Source organism: Schistosoma haematobium, chromosome 2, assembly GCF_000699445.3.
Source record: "Schistosoma haematobium chromosome 2, whole genome shotgun sequence".
Classification (NCBI taxonomy): Eukaryota; Metazoa; Platyhelminthes; class Trematoda; order Strigeidida; family Schistosomatidae; genus Schistosoma; species Schistosoma haematobium.
This window is the reverse complement of record NC_067197.1, coordinates 30,352,000-30,369,736: the sequence shown is the minus strand read 5'-3', so window position 1 is coordinate 30,369,736 and position 17,737 is coordinate 30,352,000. Positions and strand designations below refer to the sequence as shown.

The 17,737-nt window shown below is 31.9% G+C and overlaps 1 protein-coding gene across 2 annotated transcripts in view; it reads right to left on the bottom strand.

The window, feature by feature from the left end:
• MS3_00006689 (uncharacterized protein) overlaps nt 1–17,737 on the bottom strand; it is a 76,350-nt gene that overhangs the window by 37,618 nt on the left and 20,995 nt on the right. For both annotated transcript variants that reach the window (XM_051214900.1, XM_051214901.1), the window contains 7 exons: nt 17,013–17,080; nt 15,555–15,696; nt 14,600–14,671; nt 13,168–13,312; nt 10,809–10,867; nt 2,752–3,085; nt 36–136 (listed from right to left, as the gene is read on the bottom strand). In XM_051214900.1, the coding sequence (XP_051068085.1) occupies nt 36–136; nt 2,752–3,085; nt 10,809–10,867; nt 13,168–13,312; nt 14,600–14,671; nt 15,555–15,696; nt 17,013–17,080 (921 nt within the window). The remainder of the gene's footprint in view (nt 1–35; nt 137–2,751; nt 3,086–10,808; nt 10,868–13,167; nt 13,313–14,599; nt 14,672–15,554; nt 15,697–17,012; nt 17,081–17,737) is intronic.

Sequence of the window (17,737 nt, the reverse complement as noted above, 5' to 3'; positions counted from 1 at the left end):
TTTTTTCTTTCAAAAATGAGAAAACAGAAACTTACAGTTTCATTGTTTTGACAATATCTATTTATTGGTTTTGAAGAAGAGAATATGAATGGAATGTAATCATCATTATTTTCATTATTATTGTTATTAATTATATCTGATAACATGAAATATAATAAAAAACGAAAAAAAAGGAAAGAAGACAAATGCTTCATTTAAGAGAAAGTCATTATATCAAATTAACTTTTGAAAATCATGTTTACTGTGTTTTTTTGAAAATATCTCCTCTTCTCATTAGACATATAAAATCTCATCAACATAGAAATGAATGTATCGATAGAAAAATATGCCACATTTAAATTATGAGATAAATGTTATTCAATTAGTCAATAGTATAATATCACTCATATTAGGTTTTTAATCATAAATATTCAATGACAGGTAAGTAGACAAACGATCCAATGACTGAGATAATAAAGTAGATGGAAGAGAGAGAGATGATCAAGCAATTTAAACATTTTGATTAAGACTATTAGGTGACAAGTTATTATTCCCTATATCTATGTCAACTGGACAAAATCACTAAGCAAAATTGCACCTTTAAGTCAAATCAATCAATAAAAGCTTGATTAAGGAGGTGTATTGTACCATTGTTATAGGTCATTATTGATTATTGGGACCCTATGAATAATCACATTTTTAACTCACTCGATACACGAGCAACTATCCAAAGATATACGTAATCAAATACTAGTAAAACACTTTCATAGTAATCAAGCAAACAAAGAGGAAAAATGCGCAGTATACTCGCCTTTGGTAAGCAGACGGACATCTATCCTAGACCATATACTGAACAAGTCGGAAAAAGCCGAATGAGCTTTCTCTTTTGTACTAAGACTGTCAGCTATTGTTTCTAATTTAGCCGATCAGACTTTCAAGATAAATGAAAGGTCAACACACTTGAATACTTAACTCTTTGTATTCAAATAAGGCATTGATTCAAACCAGTTCTAAAGTAACTATACATTTGAGGAGATTAAAACACATCTCATTGTGCATTTACTCAGTGTTCAGAAGATTGGTAGTTGTATGACGAAATTAAATAGCAATGTAGAAAATGAGCAACCGTGATTGTTACCAAATCATGCAACCAAACACACACACACAACCAATTTATCCAGAGCCACTAGATGGATCATTCAATCTTTCAAATACATTTGACACTCTTATGCCAAATAGAAATGCTTTACATAAGAGTATGCTTAAACCTGCTTAATTAACTAATTTAATTCCCTCCCCTTAAAACTAACCTTCCATTATAATCATTCTTTATCTTGAAAAGTTACATTATAATCGCAAAGATTTACCTTATTCATTTCTAACTTTTTTTAACCGCTAATTTTAACTTCGATAATTAACTAACTATAAAGTGAATTATTTCATAATTTTAAATAGGATAATACGCATTATGCTGATAACATATCCAGGTTAGAAACAACTCCATATTTTTTGCCTTTAAATATAAACATTTTCACTTAATAGGCAACGATGGAACAAAAATGGAGAATAAAAATCAAAACTGGTTAGAAGACAAAAAAACAGTAAAAATATAATCAACATGTACACAATGAGCATAATAAAGGGTTGTTGAATGAATATTATTCATTATTGATTTTCAATATTAAAATGATACGTTTGTATTATCTAATCAATGATAATCATAATCAAAAACAAAGTGAAATTATGAATAATCATTTTTTTAAAATCAAAATTTCGGATGGATAAAATCCAAACTGAAATAATATTCCACGATTTGATTTAATGTAAAATCATTAATTAAGTACTAATTTCTGTAATTGACTAATAATGCTAACAGATCATTTCGGTTGAATTAGATAAACTAGTATTCAAATATGAAACCTACTGAATAAAATAACTAAAAAGTACATGAAATGCAATAAAATTTCAGTCAGAAACAATGTAGTACAAGGCATTGTTGTGCGCTGTCTTGTTTGATGGGAAAATCAAACACGAAAAGTAGATCATGAATCAATCTAAGTTAGACCACTATTAAAAACATGAAAGTACTGGACGGATGTTTCATCCTAGTGTGGGACTCCTCAACAGTGTGAATTCACACCGCCACAAGCGGGATTCCAACTTAAGTCCTTCAATCATCTGTGAATAGAAATTTCCGGAGGTCTAATGAGAAGCCGTGATCAATAGAGCTAAACTGTGTCGAGTGTAGAGACAGTTACTCACCATCGAAGATAGTTGGACAATGTCTTGGACTGATTAAAGTTAGACATTAACACCGTTGGTTGCCGGTTAAGGGGTTTAGAAGTTTAACGTTCGCGCGCGAGACTGGAGGTCTTGAGTTTGACTCCCGTGTGCGGAGGCATGGATTCACACTGCTGAGCCATATACTAAGACAAAACGGTCGCTCAGCGCTTTAAGGTTTTCAATGGTGGTCTAACTTAGATCAGTTCAGGATTCCAGTGAGATTCAACAATCCCCATAACCTCATACTAACGAAAATGGGGTTAATGATAGTAAATATTGATGGTAGTGATAACTTTAAAGTATTTTAAAAACATGGATTTACATTGAGTAAAACAGATATCAAGTATTAAAAGTGATATATAGATTGAACAAGGGTGTGTATCAAGTTAACAATACTATAATTGTGGGAAAAATTGAAGTTAAATGATAATTGTCTGATAAAACATTATTTATTAAGAAATCTCTTCAGTGTAACTACGAATTACCTACCTGAAAACTGATACCCGCGAATATTTCGCGTATGAGGATTTGTTCGACAAGACGACTTGTTATTCGAAAAGACTAATTCCAAATTTGTCTGATAATTATCATTTAATTTGGGCGTGATAAGGAGAAATACAGCTGTGTGCGGATGATGATGATGATGACGATGATTTATATCAGATTGTAGTGAAGACATACTCTTCACAACACTGCTACTTGTTATGTTTCTATATGAATTATCAGATAGAAATGATAATGACGATGATGGAGGGGAATTCGGATTCACTGATGAATTCCAAATATGATCACTCAGAATGTGAATTAAATTAGAGAAATTTAACTGGAAAGGAAAACAAAAAAGTAAAGTTTATTGACTATAAAGACATTTTTACACCGAAAAATATTGATATTAGCATAATGAATATAAAACTAGGTTTGTAAAAATTTCAGCCAAAATGAAATTAAACAATTTCAACTATTCACCAAACAGTTTGATTTGAACTTTTATGATTATTTTCATGATGATGATCATCATCAACACTAACATTGTCATTGATTGAAAGAAAGCCCAGAAAGTTCATAAAATCTAGTTTATAAGGAATAGTATCTTAAAAAAGTGATTCATACCGCCTATAAAATGTTTCTAATATAATTCATTTTGTGATGTTTAAACTTTGTATACAACTATAATGTAATATTATCAATATCATGTATAAGATGTAGTAGTAAGCGAGTAAAATTTCTTCAACTAGACTATAGCCCATAACTTGTATTTTATATATATATATATATATATATATATATATATATATATATATATATATATATATATATATATATATATATATATATAATCCGCAATAAAAATAACTGAATACAACAAATCCATACTTGATCTATTGTATGTAACTCCAGATATCAGTACATCGTCGTAAGAAACAAAAAAATCAAAGTTAACATGATAAACAAATACTAGGATTCTAGCAAAATTTTCATTTGTACCAATTTCACCATATATTAACTGTAGTCATTGTTTTTACTTCGTGACATAAAAAGTCGCCATTTACAGAGGTAGAAGATTTACAATCTACTTAAATTTATATACACCATAGCGCAAAAACATGATACATCACCAACAGATAGAGAATAACAATAATGTGGAACACATGTGTGCACACAATAGAAACAGAATGATAAACTTGGACTTCAATAAAAGGCTTAACACGCATGATATTTTTGTTTAATCTTAATAATAATAATAATAATAATAATAATAATAATAATAATAATAATAATAATAATAATAATTAGAACTATGTTAATTATATTTTCGAAGAAGTTCAACTTATTGTTATTTAAAATGTATGTTTAAATGCATGTTTAAAAAATAAATACCATTTTACATTGAACGAGATATTAAATTGTTCAACATGACGGGCAGGAAAAACTATGGAAAAAATCAGGCCCATTTTTTCTGAATAAATAAACAAAACAACATATATCAGCTACAAGTAAAGGATTTCACTGATTACTCGTATATGTTAGTATAATGAATTATCAAGTGATTGATGTGTTATGAGTTTTCTTATTACAACCCAGCTACTCTTATTGCTTGATATTCGTGGACAATACTTCGCTTAACAAGTCCCCAAATCAGAACATTGTGTGAAAGCATATAAGAATAACAGTAGTGTTACGACCAATTGGAAGAGTTGATATCAAGGCCACTATCTTAATTTAATGCTTGAATACGGTAATGAATTGGTTAAATCCAACTCAAATCAATGTAATAACTAGACATAAATATTGTATCAATATAAACTGGTCATATCAAGGAAATCAACTCACAAATCAAATACCTGATCACGTAAATAGAAACATGGAATAATATTTATCGAGAAAGAGAAGGTTCGAACTCAAAATTAGGAAGTTAAACGTTATATACTAATTACATTGATTCATGATTGATTATAACAAGAGAAAAATGAAGAGAGAATTAGATAGTCTAAAATATGAAATTGATAGATGTTCAAAGCACGTAACACCACATACACGCAGTTGAGTTTAGAACAGCATATCATAACAGAAAAGAAAGACAACATCAATAGAAACTGAGATGAAAGATGGATGTATCTTTAAAAGTGTAATCGGTTTCGAACTATATTTACGAACTGTGTCTATAATCATCTGTAGTTTTCATAACGAGAAACCCTACACGGGAAGTCAATGTTTCATCCCACAATCTAAATCAATGGTCAGTAATTTTAGGGTTTCGTAAAATACAACTAAGTCAACTCATAGGAGGTTCATCACCTAACCGACTAACTTAATCTTGTCTACATCACCACTAACGTTAACATTCTTCATTCAATGAGTTCAATACGTCCGAGCAGGGCTTAAATAAGGATAGAAACATTGACATAACAGAGTACTAAAATTGGGCACGCGTTTAAATTTTATCAGTTTATTTTGTGTTATATTGACTGCGATTAAATACAAATATTTTTGACAATCATACTTGACCCAGTCAATATAAGTAACCACTTGTATAAACCAAACCAGTAGTCGATAACCTCCATGGAATAATATCCCTTCTGCACTACAAGAGAACTCTATTTGTTTACATTTGTTACAACTTATATCACTTCTGTCCAGGTAGATATTTTAAAATCATAGACAACGGGCTGGACTTGCCAATCTTGTTCAAAGATGACATTTTGTATAACCAAGTCTGTTTAATCAGAGACTAAATTGTACATCGCTAACTCGGTGGTAAAGTACAAGCTACATACGCTGAATCATTGTAAACTTCCTACGTTACACTGACGTTTTTCATGTTATGACAGTGTACGACATAGTACTTTGTCGTAAATACGATAGCTTGAAGAGAATGTGGAGTAGATGCCCACACACACACACGGATAAACGAACACAATAAATTAAGCGAGCTAGTTAGTCCAGATCAATTAGCAACCAGCTTATTATATCAAGTACAATTAAACTGCATTTTGTCATTCAAAATAATATCAGTACATTCAGCACACACTTGGTTAAACGATTTGTAACAAATGATAAGTTGAAACAACTGAAATATAATCCTGCAACCTAATATTTACTAAATAAATGAGCGTTGAGATAGTATGCTCATTTATAATCTCAAAATAGTTGCAATGACATTTAAGCCTTTTCTATAATAACAAACAGCTAAATTATTATCAATAACATGTAGTGGGCAATGCTAGAAATGCGTTGGTAACCAACTTTGAAGTAGTATGCCTATCGGAATATTAGTTAAATGAATCCATTTTACAGTGATCAGATAAAGACATGAAATCAATCTCTTGAATTCGTAACAGTTTATTTGAATAGTATAGGATCATTAAAGCGGTGAAAGTCGGTGAACGGATGAATGAATGGATGCTGAGTGGTGTGTGGTTTGAATTTGTTTACAGTGAGACAGATATTAGATTTAATTATCATTTTGCTAAAAAAAATAATAGCTACCTTATTGTTCTAAGATACTCCTTTACGAACTTATTATGTCGATCAATATGATTGACAGGTTTAGATTAAACGAAAAGAGAATATATTGTCAGTTCAATTCACTAACAGTTATCTTAGGGAAAAACAGAACAGAAAAGATTCAAATGAAATCGATTCAATTAGTTTCTTTAAAACTATTATATTGACTTCACCGCTAAATATACAAAATAACATATTGAACTCTATTGAGAACAGTTACTTCTTATAGGAAAAAACTGGATAAATAGATTAGGTTATGTAAACATTGAGGCGACTCATTTACGAAGTACACGGATTTATATACTCGGTTGTGAGCTACATTAGAGGTATGAAGGTGTTATATCCGAGTGGAGATTAAATTACAGGTAACTTCCGAGGTCTATTCATGGACTAATATTCTTATTGTATAACTACTCAACAATTACACTATGTATATTTATATCCCTCTTATGACAAGCTTTATTTTGGCCTATAATTTATTATTGTACGATTTACGGTTCTTAAGTTATGTTCAGTTTATTAACTACTGCCTCCCACATTCACAGCCACTTTTTGGGCTTATTTGTGTACAAATATTCCCTATTTTATGGTACGTTGCGGTCTGTGTGATTGATATATAAACCAAGTATGCCTGAAATAAATGATCTGGTCTGATCTGCTCTGATTCGGAAGCTGGTATCTTGTTCTGGACTCAAGTGGAAGGGCTCGTAGGACATAGGACCAATAAGGACGCTAAACTGCCCACACCGGTTGAACGTCATTGGTTGGCCTAGTGTAAAGATTCGTATAAGTCGTATCCGGATTGGTCGATAGGTCGCGTGGTAGCAAAACAAGACATCCAAGGTCATAACAGAAGGCTTTCGAGATTAACCGGTTACCCGAATCGAAGTAAAGCAGAGTTTAAGCCAGTAGTCTAAAATTTGGAATTGGACTGATGAAATCACTAACTTTAAAACATGTATTTTTATTGTCTTATTCAACCGATTATCATCTTCCTAGTATGGAACTCTTTGGCAGCATACACACTCTTGCGATAACAGCAACTGTCAATTTTACATTAAATGATCGTAGCGCCATATTGCGAATCGACTAAAGATGGAAATGTGTAACATCTGAACCAAAACCAATAGTCCAAATGATAAACACTCCCCAAGGTACCTAAACGTTATAGGATCAACTTCCAGTAGGGTTATGGGTGGGCACTGGTGAGAAATTCCATACCAAGAAAAATTATCTGTCTAGTTTTCCCTCGTTATCAATGATAATCCAGCTGAGAAAAATTCGTGAAGATACACCACTGAGAGATTCGAACCATTCCCACCAAACCATTTCAAGAATAAATATGACAGGATATTTTAAAAATGAAAAATTTAATAATAAAGGGAAACTAATAAAAACCAAGTGGATTTTTGTTGTCAGTGGATAGAATGACAAAAAAAAGATAAAAAAAGTTAGTGTATGAGCAAAAAAGGAGAATAGATATTTTTAGTATATGGTAGTTGACGATTTTCCTAGACGTACAAAAAAACATTTGTGATTTTAGGATTGTAATGAAAGAGATGACGTCCAATCTTCTCTTTTTAATGAATTTCTTCTCGGTATTATAAATGATTTTGAGATTTAAAAAACTTTGCTAGAATAGAATGATTAATGTTAACTAAAATGTTAGAATAGAAGATTTTATGGTAAACATATTACTTTATTTTTTACAATCTCAATAGATAAGTGAAATTGTGCAGAAATGTAAATCAATATACCTAATTCTGTAAGATCAAATGAATGATGTTACATACATACATTGAGTTGTTTAGTGAAAAGGTATCCTTCATTTTACTGTTTTTTTTAAAAACAAGGAAGCAAAAAGTATCATTCCCATCACTGATTTAGGAAAAAGGATAGTTTGATAAACTTGAAAATGAACTTTAAAACACTAACCACTGGATCAATTAACAAGTACATATTTATGTAGAACAATGGTTTCAGTGTAAGTCATTTGTCTGATAAGTGAATCGAAAGCCAGGAAAAACTTCTGGTGGAGTTGTATTCTTTGAGCTGCATCGTTTATTCGTGAAGTCTTCATTGTCTCTCTAGACAAAATTATCAGCACCAACTTCAAATAAAAGACAGGTGTGATTAGTTTACATTAATTGCAATCGACTTTCATTTGTTACTCACATAGGCATACTTATCGGCGTCCGACGATGGTGGTATTTCTCGACTTAAAAGCAGCATTTGACTCGGTAGACCGCGAGATTCTGTGGCAGTGTCTGTCATTGAAAGGTGTACCTCAGAAGTACATAAACCTTGTGAAGGCTCTTTACTCGAACACTACTAGTCGAGTCAGAGCTTATGGCGAACTGTCATCTACTTTTGCAACCTCAAGTGTTGTCCGTCAAGGCTGTCCACTTTCTCCATTTTTGTTTAACTTCATCATAGACCTACTGATGGAAATAACATTCTCGTCGACTGAATTCTCGGGTATTGATCTCCTTCCAGGAGGTCCACTTATCGACTTAGAATACGCAGATGACATAGTCCTGTTTGGTGAAGACGCTGATAAAATGCAGAGTCTTCTGGTAGCACTGAGCAACAATGCCAGGATGTTTGGAATGCGCTTCTCTCCCTCTAAATGCAAGTTGTTGCTTCGGGACTGATCTGCGTCAACACCTGAACTAAGGATAGGGAGTGAAGTAGTCGAACGCGTTGACAGCTTCACTTATCTTGGAAGTCTGATCAGCCCTAATGGGTTGGTATCGGACGAAATCTCAGCACGGATTCGAAAAGCTCGATTGGCTTTTGCCAACTTACGTCACCTGTGGCGAAGGCGAGATATCCGTCCATCAATAAAAGGACGAGTATACTGCGCGGCAGTCCGTTCTGTTTTAATTTACGGCAGCGAAACATGGCCATTAAGAATAGAAGACACTCGTAAGCTATTAGTCTTTGACCACAGATGCCTTAGAAATATTGCTGGCGTCTGCTGGGATCACCGGGTAAGTAATAGTGAGGTCAGACGCAGGGTATTAGGAAATGATGGTAAATCAGTTGATGAGGTTGTGAATCTTCATCGACTGAGATGGTTGGGCCACGTATTACGTATGCCTGAACACCGATTACCACGACATGCAATGCTGGCTAGTGTTGGGGATGGTTAGAAGGATGTTAGGGGCTGACAAACCAAAACGTTGTATCAGCGTTTGAAGTCACTAACTTCTAGTCTGAGCCATGTTGGTAGATGCAGACTACTTAATTGGGGTCCGCGTGACTATCGTAACCGATGGTTGGAGACTCTTGATGACATAGCTCAGAATCGATCACAATGGCGTCGGTGTATACACTCTCTGTCTTCCTTTAAACCAAGAGATTAAAATCGCTTCATACCTTTCTTTCTATGAACTAATTGTTTCTTCCTGTACTACATCCTTATATGCGATCTTTCTTTTATATATTACCACCTCTGAATTAACTACTTTTATGAATCCGGTGTCCATCTTGTTGTGTTAATGAGGTATGGCAACTTGGACCGATGCATATATGTGCCTGGTCCAACGTTGTAGCTGACTGATAGTTACTCACATCGTTTGATCCTTTCTTTTTGAAATATTCTGTCAAGTTCTTTCCATGGATTTTGAAACCTAGATGAAGCGATTTTGTGGAGACTGTTTTAATCTGTAAGTAGTATATGTTCACCCACTGATATCAACTAGGATACCACTTAAAACCAGGAGGACAGGTTTCTATAATAAGTTTGTGATGATGTCGTCTAGAAAGACAATCAACGTGTCAAGATCAAATAATCCAGAATAGACAATAGAACTCTACCAGGATCATCCTCCTAAGCTACAAATCCTCTTACGGAAATAATGCATCAAAGAAAAAACCTCTTTCCAACAAAATCAAGTCATTTAGGGAAGTTAATAAAGACCAGAACAAAAGTAGACCCTCTAGTACTGATTAAAACATACTTTTTGTGACCTAGTTGTCTATCCACTCTCCGAATGATCGGTGAGATACTGAAATTAAGAAAATAGTCTATGTGCACCACTATGAAAAGACATGACAATATAGAGCAGCTGTAAAACGAGACTTTTGGGATGTCTTAAACAATAGAAGCAGAGCCGAGACAACTGTATTGTGAATAAGATTGATGTGTTTTGAAGTTTGTGAAATAAAGTTTCTATGACTTCAGTTCGATTATTTATTGGACACCCTAACCATATACCAGTAGTCTACAAAAAATATGGTCGCAAGTAACGCTCAGAAAAGCTAATTTAAAGTTTAAAAATATTTTCTCATTTTATCTTAAGTAGATATTTTTGATAAATTGGAAAGCAAATAATTTTATTCTATGGATGAATTTGATGTTACGATTAAGAGTAAGACAGTGAGATGTTTTGCAATCTGAATTAGTGTACAAAATCGCAGAGATCTAATAATCATGTAACTATGTTGTTCAATCCTGTAGACAGATACATGTTTATATGATTAATTGAATAAATATAATGTAATTTTGTAAAACAATCACATAAGTGATAACTTACATCGAAATTTAGAATTTGGTCAACACCAGGCTTCATGATATGTTTTGGGAAATTATTAACTATAAAAAAGCAATATAAAAATAAATTCAGTAAGGCGAAACATAGTTAAGTGCTTATGTTCAATATTTTTAACTACCGTATTATCGGGTTTGAATAATACTTCATCTATCAAGGTGTAAGCACAATCGTATAGCAGTACCATCAGTCTTCAACATAGTTTAGTTTACAGATTACTATATTATTATAATTAGTACAACTTAATCATTTGAAAAAATTGAAAATGGATTTATTCTGAGAAACCCTAGGGCATCGAAAATTACAGAACTATTTTCATCTTTTGAAATAGTTTAGAAACATAAATATCCCAACTTATAATCAATAAGGTACGAATCTGGTAGGCAAACTAGTTTATGATATGTTAACAACCTGAATTCAAAACGTAACACAAATACAAATTTGGTGGTTTTTCATTCACTGAGCTCTGTGGTTTAACTGAAAAGATTTCATTGTCGACGTAGATGACATTTCCAACTTCTACTACAAACAGATATGAACACTGATATAATTATTCAACAAGGATATCAAATCAAAGCCCAGAGAACGTAACACTATCAAATAAATCCATTTAAGCTTTTGGACATTTTAAGAGCTTGAAACAAAAGTAAAACATTTTAGTAATTTGTATTGTTTAACAATCTTATTAGTCGGTATCTAATCATTTTATCACAAATTATCGTGAAAATGCTTATCATTTTAAGGATATAAAAATCGATTGAAGCGAATATCCCTATTCTAATTTTTCCTTAGTTTGATATAATTCCAAAGAAATTCATAATATAAAAATATCCCATACATGTACAAGGTTAAATTATCCTAGTAGGATGTGCTGTAAGCTATAAAAGGGAAAACAAACAGTATCTCCAGAGCTGGTTTCCAATAAGGAATGTCATCATTGATTAAAGCATTAACATGTACCCATAGTTTGTTACTACTTCTCATTAGTACACAACCACGATACCAAAGAAAACATGAAATATCAGCTTAGAATCACTGTTATGTTCAGTCCCCGATTACTATATGTATATTCTATGAGCAAGCCGAAAAACAGCCCCACACAAATTCAAAGTTATTGAATCATTTTGCCCACAATTATCTGGAAAATAAATCTCATCATATTCGTTACGTCGTAGATGGTAATCGTCACGGATTGACCGCAGTTAGTGCATCAATGAAAATCAAGAAGCATCCGATAGATATTTAGTTCTAGTATAAAAGCCGTCAGGAGTGTGGACCCATTATCCAGTCAGAGATCGAATCTATATCTCACATCAAGCACTTAACATTTTACCAAGTGTCCTAACCAAGTTTTCTGAATATGAAATGTATACTTATTTGATTTTCACCGATATTACACATTTATTTAAAACTAAAAATACCCAAAGGTTATTTAGTTGACCTGAAGAGAATAAATATTGGGATTTTTATTGCGAAAATATTTTAAAGTACAAACGTCTAACTATTTAAATCGTTTAATCATTTAGTGAAATGAAATAACACAATGATTATTATTTACTGAATAATTCTACTATATAATATTAAAACAAATGCAAGTCAAATAATTACTATATATTGCACGATTCCTTGTTTTGGGAATCGATTAGTGAGCTAGTGTGCATACAATGGATTACAAAAATAGTTGTTCAAACATGATACACATGTGGTGTATGCCACTTATGTTGACAGATATAAGTAGCATATAACACAACTCAGAAGTGGAATGCCTATCAAAAGAAGGTTGAGAAGATTGAACTGAAGAAAAAAGAAAAAGAAACATAAAGGAATCGAGAATTGAAAGAATCATGAAGGATGTAAACGACAACTAATGGAAGATGTGCAAATGAAGTATTTAATTTACGAAGACACCCTGTAAATATAAAATGGTTATCCGCACCATGTCTTCGTTCACTACACATATATGAACTATAATGCTTTGATATTTTAATTTATATCAAACTATAAAAAATATGGCTACACAATCATGCTTAAATATAACAAGGATCAAATTTGTACAGCCTTAGATTTTATGAAGAGGAAGAGATAGATTAATTTTAAAGGAGTGAAAGAAACACACAGATGGATCGAGAAAAAAAAAGAATTTTAAAGATAAATAAGTTATATCAATATTATTAATGTTTAATTTATAGAGATAATCAATAGAATAGAATTTTTAATCGGATTGAATTGGTAACGTTGTACAACAGTTAATGGAACCATAACAATCATTTTTATTAATCTTGACTATTCATGACATAAAAACAAAATTACAAAGAGAATAAATAAATCCGTTAATTAAACTTACACATATTCACTAACTGTTCAACAAGTTGAGCATAAGTTAATTCATTACGATCATTTTCACTTAGATTAGGTAATGGTAAACAAAGTTTATTCTCATGAGTTAATAAGGGTACATTCAAATAATGAAATAATACAATAGAAGGATTCTATGAAAAGAAAACACAGCAAAAACATTGGTTTATTAATTAAAATCAGTAGTAATAATAGCCAGTGAACAAGTAGATTCAATGAAAATTGATGTTTTTAGGAGAAAATGGATATATTTCTGTATTACGTACTGACTAAATCACTAAATTAATCATTATTATGTCTAAAACCAATCGATAAAATGAATTTTCATCGACTGAGGTGGTTGAAAAATGTATGATGTGTATCATTTACTGTTTCACTGAGCTATGTTAGTAGATGCAGATTATCTGATTGGGGTCCGCGCGATTACTGTGACCAATGGTTGGAGACGTTGCGTTATGAAGCTAAAAATCGATCGCAGTGGTGGAGATGCACTCATTCTTCGGCTTCCATTAGATTTTGAGCTGGAAAATTATCACCCATTGTTTTGTGACCTTTATTTCCATTTATAAATATTCACTAGTTAACTGACAAGTAATTTATCAAACTATTGTGATTGAATATGTTGAGCATGAATTACAGCTTAAATTCACTTATAATGGAGCAGTGTATCAGTGGTGACGGTGTACGAATTTCAACGGGTTTGAATCCCTCTCCAATTAATTTGGTCTAAGTAATCGAGTATTAGTATTAACCCTCAGATTAGGAGTGTGGTTCGAAGTCATGTACATTAATCAGTACCTGGTAAATGAGCTGAGCATATATATATATATATATATATATATATATATATATATATATATATACATCGATTAGTGATTTTGTGTTTTGTAAACTAAATAATTGGAAATCAGTCAGTCAGAAACAACGTAGAACTTCGTACGTACGTACATCAGTTCGAGTAGTTTACACCTACCAACATGACTCAGTCCACTTGTCAGTGACTTCGTTGATTTGTGCCACGCTTCGATCTGACCGCTTCTAGCTTTCTTCCAACCTACTCCTATACCATAAAACATCGCACGTCGGGGCAGTGGGTGGTTGGAAATACGTAACACGTGTCCCAGCCATCTCAACTGATGAAGTTTTACTACTTCATCAATTTATTTAATTGGGAATCGGAAAATCGATTTCGTGAGCACATCATTAGTTTCGCTATACCAGTAATTATAATATTTTATCAAGTCAACAATGTCGTAAAAACGATCTGTTTATAACATAGCATGAAAGTTATTACAACGGTTGAAAAATAATGCTTTTAAATGAAAAACCGGAGTAAATTATCATTAATTAACGTGTGCATGTAAAATAAATATACACCGGTAATATGATATTCAATCGGAAAAAAATGGATTATAACTTACAAATCTTAATGAATAGGTTCGTCGATGAAACGTAGAGATTAAAGCGGAATGTGCATAGTTGGCGATAATACACTGGAAAATATACCGAATGAGAGAGAAAAACATTATTATCTATTAGTGAATCAAAGTAAAAACACTTTGAATAACACACGTTTTTACTTTAATTGACAGATTCCGTAAGAAAAATTACATGATCAATAAAAATAGGATATAGTAAAACAAATAGGTACAATATCAATGCAACATTTATAATGACAACTAACTCTGTAAATTATCAGTCATCCTTAATTCCTAGGAAAAGTATCCAGAAGATAAGAATAACGTGGAAAATACTTATCAATTAGACGTGCTAAGAATCTTCTAAAAAACTTATAAAGCAGTTCTTTAGGCTTTTATTTAATCTAAATGAATAATTTGAAAACTTATTAACAATTTTATTATCCTTTCTAAAAACCTCTCGAATCGCCAGGTCCCCTTCAGTTTTATATATACCCCTGTTTTCTGTACAGAAACTATCCTCGAAGTAGGCCTGGTTTAATATTCCTCTCCTCCCAATTTTTATTCCGAGTTCAAGTGTCGAAGAAATAGGTCAGTAATGGACATACGAATGATAGCATTTGTAACATCAGCTGCTGTGAAACTGGTGTGAATACTAAAAGTAAATCTGGGAATCAATTTTTTTTCTAATTAGAACGCAATTATACACATCTTCATTCCGTATGTATCCGTGCAATCATACATGAAGCTTATCATGTTAGCATAACATTTGTAAATATGAAATAAATCCTCCTATTAGCTAAAAACATTTCTCATCATAAGAAATACATTTTGCACATATTTCCTAAATCTGATTGAAACTTGCTAGGATAATCCATTAAGCGTTCCATGATGTTGGAAAATGTCTTTAAACTACATTTAGTCAAACAGTCATCTGGAAAAAAGTCATTACACTGACCTCGATCCCTTGAACTTTAAGGACCATGTGAACTTCTTTAGTAGTACGTCGATTTGGTTTCTTTTTCCATAAATAACCATCTTGTTTACGTGCTACGGTGGCCAATTCTCGTCGATAAAAAATAATAGAACCATTTCTAGGACTGTTTTAAAATATTTCAATGAATAATAGTAAAAAGAATCTAAAAGACATGAAGCAATATGAAATTACTAATATTAAAATTTTCTAACAGCCTGATTATCCTTATAGATCGAAGTGCGTTCTTCAGTAGTCTACAGGATATATCTATAAATGCCTATGAAAAGGCGACAGAATGTGTATACGTATTTCGAAAGTAAAAATGAATGAAAAACGAGTAATGGATTTGTGTTTTTAGGCACAGTTTCCTCTTAAAAATAAAGGAAAATAAGTGATTAACAACATTAACCAGTATTTTGACTAAATTTTGGAAAGGTCCTTTCTTCCTTCCTTCACATATCAAATAAAGTAACGACTAAGATGGACTCGATTCGACAAAGTTCAGTACTTATGTTTACGTATGATGGAAAATATGAGGCAGGTCAAACTGTTCTAGTTCTAATTTGTAATAAAACCCTTTCTGCATGACAGTAATATAATTGAATCAACCGGCGGCCTGCTTGAATATCTGGGCTACCTGTTCCTCTGATCTAGATATTTCATCAAGTTATCTGTTTGGTTGTTTGTTTTAGCACATCACTATGTCTATTATGCGCACAACCTATTCAGGCGCGTTTATGAAAAGTTTACAACCTTTCGCTATACGGGATACAAAAAGGTACAATCAGCGACATCATGGTTGCTGGCAATATGCATTGAAACAAATGAACAGTAATCAAATGTGGATTACCGAACTTCTAACATCTAACTGGTCATCATTCAAAATTTATCGTCACAATCGATCAAGGTATAAGAAAAGGAAACTTGTTGAAATACTTTATGCTGAGAATTCTATGTTGTACCAAAAGTATAATGTTGAATAAAGCTTCTAATAATAATAATAGTAATAATAATAATAATGACAGTAATATAATTGAATATTCGACTATAATTCAGTCACTAATTTAGGAGTCATGGCTACAACATGATTTTTTTCAAATTAACTCCCTAATGATTTGAATACTGAACAATAACATTTCTCAAATGTGTTTAAAATGGTGAATAATGAGGTGTTAGGTTGTCAGATGGCTGGAAGAAATCAGTAGTAAGTCTTATGTTAGTTAGTACTGGTTAGAAAAACAAATACACAAACTTTGGATAAATAATGCTCTTTGTGGAATTTGAATCTATACACCTAAGCAGAAAGATTGAATTGTGATTAGTAATATAAGCTTGTGCGACTACAGAGTATTGTCCCTGCTTACATAATATATGCAGATGACATATTTAAACGATCATATTTCATTGAGTAGAATTTATTAACATTATAAAAGTACTTACCGAACTTGAATAACTGATGAAAGCCAGTTGGGGTGTACACATGCTCCTAGCAAAAGCTCAGCAACTTCCTTTTAATTTAAAAAAAGGATTATTCGAAAATGAAACGTTTTAAAGACAGTAAACAATTTTTACACATAACCATATCCTCAAAACACACGAAAACAATTCTTTAGTATAACACGTAATTAACTAACTGCTTTCGTTTCTTTAAAAAAAATATTTGACAATAGACGTCTGTTATAATCACAGAAGAGGTGGTTATGAATGCTTAAATAATAATAATAATAATAATAATATTATTATTATTATTATTATTATTATTTTTATTATTTATTCAATATTATATTTCGGTACAATATAGAATTCTCGGCACAGATGAAAATATTTATTATCATCCACAGACTGTGGTTTCTTTAAATAATAAATCATCAGTCTGGCATTTGTTCTTTGAAAACAAACTTGTTAACTCTGTGACAAGAGCCATTTGTTATACTGATAAAACTATAATGGTATAAATTTGACATTCCGAATGTAGGGAAACTTCAGTGGAAAGCAATTAACTCATGAAGATTATGTCACTTATTTATCTTTTCACATACAAGTATGAGCTAAATAGTTATATATATAGTCCAAAATAGATACAAGTTAGACTCTTTCACGTTGATCTGATCAAAAATCACCTTAAAAACTGACCACCTGTCCATTGAACAACCTCGTAAGCCAAG